General features: G+C 37.9%; 1 protein-coding gene across 1 annotated transcript; it reads right to left on the minus strand.

Moving 5' to 3' along the window:
- Positions 1 to 2,490: 2,490 nt before the first annotated feature.
- Positions 2,491 to 5,820, minus strand: LOC115435745 (enoyl-[acyl-carrier-protein] reductase, mitochondrial-like). Its single transcript, XM_030158347.1, is given in 11 exon segments — positions 2,491 to 2,639; positions 2,732 to 2,801; positions 2,886 to 2,958; positions 3,046 to 3,119; positions 3,217 to 3,319; positions 3,542 to 3,644; positions 4,067 to 4,210; positions 4,292 to 4,369; positions 4,372 to 4,422; positions 4,541 to 4,638; positions 5,746 to 5,820. Coding segments are annotated over 10 exon segments (918 nt in total). The 5' UTR covers positions 4,614 to 4,638; positions 5,746 to 5,820.

The following is a 5,820-nucleotide window of genomic DNA, read 5'->3' on the forward strand; positions in this document are numbered from 1 at the left end:
TTGCAAAACTTAATTTGTTTTTGATCATGTTACAAATAAACGTTAATTTTAGATGACATTTAGACTATATAATGTATATTATTATGGACAGAGGCAGTAAAGCCAGGTGTAGATTACTGCACAAAGTGAGGATTTTATTTTCCTTGGTCAGGATATGTACAGTCAGTCCAGCTTGGATTTACAAGGCTGACAATTAATACTGAACAAACAAGAAACTCAAACTATGAATTATGAAAGAGCTGCAGCATCTGAAACTGACCGCAATGAACATTTGAAAGATAAACAGTACCACAGTGCTTCAGTTTCAGCTTCAGTTTGTCATGTCTTTTATGGAGTGTGATTGTCTCTCTAAACTCACCATACATTTTTTATTCGTAAGATTTTATTTTATCAATTACTAGAAATTCAGGTGACCCCATTGAATTCGGGCGACCCATGTGGGGTCCCGACCCCAAGGTTGAAAAACACTGGCTTAAGCAGTCCTGATCTAATATGATCTTAGTGCAATGGAAGTCTTATCCTGTCATTGCTCATATAGTGAAAACAGACATTTTGGAGAGTCCGAAAAATGATGTGCCAACACTTTAACTTTTGTAATAAACACTAAAATTGTTTCCCTATTATGAATTGTTTACTTTTTTCTGTAAAAAACTTATCAAGTTAATTTATTTTAATACAGATCATGTCTAGGATGGGGGGGGATAAATAGTGAAAGCTTCAAGGAATCTTTGGATAAAATGTAACGTAGCAAAACTGATAGTCATTTTTTAAATGACAATAATAAACAATTCACATCCCTAGAAGTGTTTCCAAAGTTAAGAGTATGTGTGATCATTAATGGAATTGTGCAGTAAATACAGAGGGAAGAATGAAACAACCTTTGGCTTCACTGCTCTTTGTTGTGGTCTCTTGACTGTGGTTATTGGTTATGGTTTTTCCCCGCCAATTGACAAACTATGTAGGTCGCTGAGGCTCAAGAGGCTAAAGTGCTTATCATATAATTGGTGGGCGGAGTTAATGTTGCTTCCCCCAAAGCTATGGAACTGCCTTATTGTACTATGTCTAAGGTCCGTCTTACATGTGTCAGTTTAATTTACAGAATTAATCCATACACGTTCAATGTCAGAATCAACACAGCAACTAATCAGTTTATCAAAATCAATTGCACTTGTACTAGCTATCTACTAATAATCATACAGATACAGCTGCTTTATCTGAGTTCTAAAATGATTATGTTATCCCATATTGCTGTAAAAGCAATTTGGAGTGGGGGTGTGCGCTGTTCATGGCCATGGCGCAGTAGAGCAGGGGTCACCAACCCTAGTCCTCGAGATCTCTGTCCTGCATATTTTAGACGTATCCCTCTTCCATCACATCTGATTCAAATCATAGAAGCCTGATAATGACTGTCAGAGGGATATATCTAAAACACACAGGATAGTAGATCTCAAGGACCAGGGTTGGTGACCCCTGCAGTAGAGTGGCGATTGTGTGTGTGGTCTAAAACCATGGTTTCAACTTGTTTTTTTTTCAATTTTAACTACGTTTTGAACCAAGTTTAGTGTGTTTTCTAATCCTCTCGTCTGTCTCGTGCTTTAATCGTCATTAACCTATCTTTGGAACTGTTGGCACATGAACTGAGGCAACACGATGACTCAAACTTCACAGTTTTAATGTTGACACAACTTTGTGTGAATGTTTTACTCCTGTTTCACTGAATCTGCTTGAACCTTTTCTTTTATCTGTTGGCACGGGTCACTTCCTGCTCAACAGAGAAATCATCTTCAGGGAATTGTGAGAATTTCAACTAAAACTGCTGGCATTCCCCTCAATGATCATCTCTCCTTGTACGTCAGTAGATCCCTGAAAAAGGCTAGAAGCATTATTACTGACTTGAGCCATCCGTGATCTGATGAATTCAGATTCCTTCCATCAGGTTGTAGATACAACCAACCACTGTGCAGAACCAATAGAAAAAAAAAAAATCATTTATTATATTGACCATCTGGCTGGTTAATGACACTCTATAATTATTTATACTTGTAATGTATTTATTACCTCCGCTAAGAGGGTTATGTTTTTGCCGGCGTTGGTTTGTCTGTCTGCGTGCAAGATATTAAATTTTGGTGGTGATTGGGGGTGGGGGGTGGGGGGGCACTGATCTGTCTTGGCAGAGGTGTGCGCTCTCCAAGTGCTTTCTAGTTCCATTTGTTTTTATCTGCTGTCCACTTGCTGATTATTCTGCTGTCTGCAAATCAAATTGCCCTTCAGGGATAATAAAGATACCTTGAACCTTGAAGACTTTTTAATTACTACCAGTCATCTAGGGGAAACTCAAGTGCCATTCAAGCACTTCACAACACTGGAATATGACCTGAGGCGAGGATATATTCATTTAATTTATTCTTGAGCAACATATTTGCATGAGGTGGTGAAGAATAATGTCCTGGTTTGACTTCATGCGTTGATGACAGCAGACTGTTCACATGATCAGACCTGTTTAGCAGAGGTGTAAGGCTGCATGGCTGCGTCCAGTGCTCTGCGGTACTCCTGGAGGTTCACCTCAGTGCAAACAGGGGCTGTCAGCTTTTTCTGCCTGATGAGGGAGCAAAAGCTCATCCAACATGTCTCTGAATGCGCTGCCATCTACAGAGGAACAATGGAAGATTTTTCATTAACTAATTTCCAAAGACTCATTTGGGAGTTTTTGTCTAATTCCATGACTACTCACCATGTGAATGGTCTCTCTTCCACTGAGTGACCCAAAATCCTCGAACTTTCACATCTTTGAAAATAGGGCACTCTGGAAAATATGAATTTGTTGAGAATATTGAGTAATGAATTATACGGGAAGTCTCTTTTGTAAAATCAGGGCATCAGACCACACTTTAGCTTACCACTGGAACAGTTACAGGCTGTTTGGCCATGCCTCCATATGTCACCATGGATCCCCCAACCCTACAATAAATAAGACAGGTTTATAATCAGCTTTTCTCTTCAGTATAAAAAGATTATATGTCAACAATGATTCTACTGCATCCTCACTGTAAATGACGAAGCAGTTCAGTTGCACTTTTGCCTCCAACTCCATTCAGTGCGAGTTTAGGCTTTGGACAAGTCTACAGACAAAAGGAGTCATAATATTATTAGGCATGTGTTAATTTACTGCAAAACTGCAAGATCATATTTTTTAAAGCTGTCCCCTAACTCACACACTTTGAACATTTCCTTCATTTCAGGCCGCCTAAGTGTCTCTTCCTTAATCACATGAGTGGCTCCAATGACCTTTAGCCTATCGCTGAGCTGTGTGAACTCTGGCCTTTAAAAGAAAAGAAACAATGAAAGACAAGTTCATTACAGTCATAAATTCTGTCACTGTCAGGTTAACATCAAAAACATGCCGTCAGTCTGAAACAACGACGGTCACCGCAGTCTGTTGAAGATACATTGAGGAACGAAGAAAAGAGGAAAAGGAATCTATTTATGCACAATATCTAGAAAACATTTCCTTTAAGAATAAAGTAACATGACGTATGTTCACCTGTCTCTGACCACATTAATAGTGTTTAGTCCTCTAGCAGCAGCTATCTGTATCACAGCCTGTCCAACTCCACTGTTCGCCGCATTCTGAATCACTGAATCTCCTAGAAAGAAGACAAAGAAACACCATTACATGGCAATGAAGAGTTCTGCTGAGCATATTTTATTTTATACCTACAGAGGAATAATACATCCTTAAACCTCTTTTTAATTTACTTTTGCTTTAGTTGAGTGACCTATCTTTGTCAGCTTGTTGAATAACAGTGTTGTGTGTCATAATACAGGATTAGTCCCTATGTAAGGCAACGCTGCACCTAAACTTAATATATAATAGAATAATTACACATATATTAACCCTTAATTCTGTATGTCAATTTGTCTAATAAAAAGGCATCATGTGTAAACACAATTCACTGTAGTGGTCCACAGAGAAACACAGATAATAATGGCAGTAAAACAATGCCATGTATTTGGACACATTGATTCAGGTTTAAACTACACATCTCCCGTATGTGGAAAAGGCTACCTGGCTTGAGATCTTCAAAGTCACAAAGCATTCTGTAAGCAGTACAGGGGTTTACACCCAGTGTGGCTGCAGCCAACAAGGGAATGTCATTTGGCAGTGAGATGACATCGTCTTCCGACAGAACTGCTGCTGTCCTCCACGTACCTGCTCACGACAAAAACCACTCTCACCTTAAGAAACAGAATAATTATCATTGTCATTTGTATATTTCCAGCTGAGTTTTACCTAGACCAGCATCTTTTGGAATGACCCAGTCTCCAGTTTTTAAGGATGTCACCTGACTGCCCACCTCTATAACCTGGCCACCCCCTCGTTGCCCCCAGTAGCAGGAAGGTCAGGCAGGATAGCATATGTACCTGACAAAACACAGGTAGAAAAACTGATCTACATGATATACAAACCATACCATACTGTGACCTTTGTGGTATTTCATTTCAGTTGGTAATCCTAATGTGGACTGGATTTATCAAATACCTTGAATCATGTTGATATCAGATGGGTTAATAGGAGCAGCCAGTATTTTAACAAGCACGTCTTTGGCACCCATGGGGTGAAGGTCCACATCATCCAACCTGTCGACCAGAAAATCCCATGAATTTTGTATTTCACATGAGACTGAACGTTGAATGTTTACCAGACTGTTAGCCATGAGGGTCAGTATCTACACACATACACCACCATATACACAAACTTTAACCCTTTCATGCATGAATTATGAGAACTTTAATCAAGATTTTTTCCTGAGTGTTTTTACTCATCTTTAGGCATGAAAAAACAATGTGATTGAAATTTTTTTTATGGACCTATCTTCATGGAGTTACAAAAGTGTCCACTCAGCTGGACACCATGCGTGTAGTTTTTGAAGCAAAGAAACATTGCATTTACTGACATACTGATTGAAAACTACCACATACAAACACTAATCTGATGTTTTCTCACATTTTAATATACTCTAATACTAGTTATTACTCGTTTATAATAATATGCAAACAAAAAACACCACTTGAAAAAAAAAAAAACCCTGATGATTACAGTCTAATAACAATTAGCAAATGATTTAGACTTGAAATATGTTACTACAGATCAGGTTTACCAAGAACAGGAAAGTTACAGTAATGGTATAAACATTTTTAATGCTTATTTTAGGTAATTAATTTATCAGACAGGGGTAGTTGTTTGTGTACTCTCTTTACTAGTTTGTCTGATAAATTAATTACCTACAATAATAATACATGGAAGACAGAATGAACCTTTACCAGACATTTATTTTAATGCCGCTACTCTGATGTTTTCTCACATTTTAGCACCTTTAATACCAGTCATTACTCACTTCATGGAGATAATATGCAAAAAAAAAAAAAAAAAAAAAAAAAAACAAATTTTTACAAAAACTGTTCATTACAGACTAATAACAACAATTGATTTACACTTAAACATGTTACTCTAGATCAGGTTTACCAAGAACAGGAAAGTTACAGTAATGGTATAAATTGCAGTGTATGGGATGATGCATGAGTGTCCACTGTGTTGGCTGATATTAAAATAAAACAACAAAATCCATGAATATACAAGAGAACAGCTGTAGAATAGCTGTCCACTGTAGTGACCACTATGCATGAACGGGTTAATTTTATCCACGGAATACATGTTAAAATATTTAATTAGACAGGTTTCCTTACTGGACGACTTGAGAAGGGTCCTCCGTGCTTTTTGTACTGAAGTGCCCTGCATGTTTGTGCTGACAGTCCTGCAGA

Source organism: Sphaeramia orbicularis, chromosome 16 (assembly GCF_902148855.1).
Source record: "Sphaeramia orbicularis chromosome 16, fSphaOr1.1, whole genome shotgun sequence".
NCBI classification, from domain to species: Eukaryota; Metazoa; Chordata; class Actinopteri; order Kurtiformes; family Apogonidae; genus Sphaeramia; species Sphaeramia orbicularis.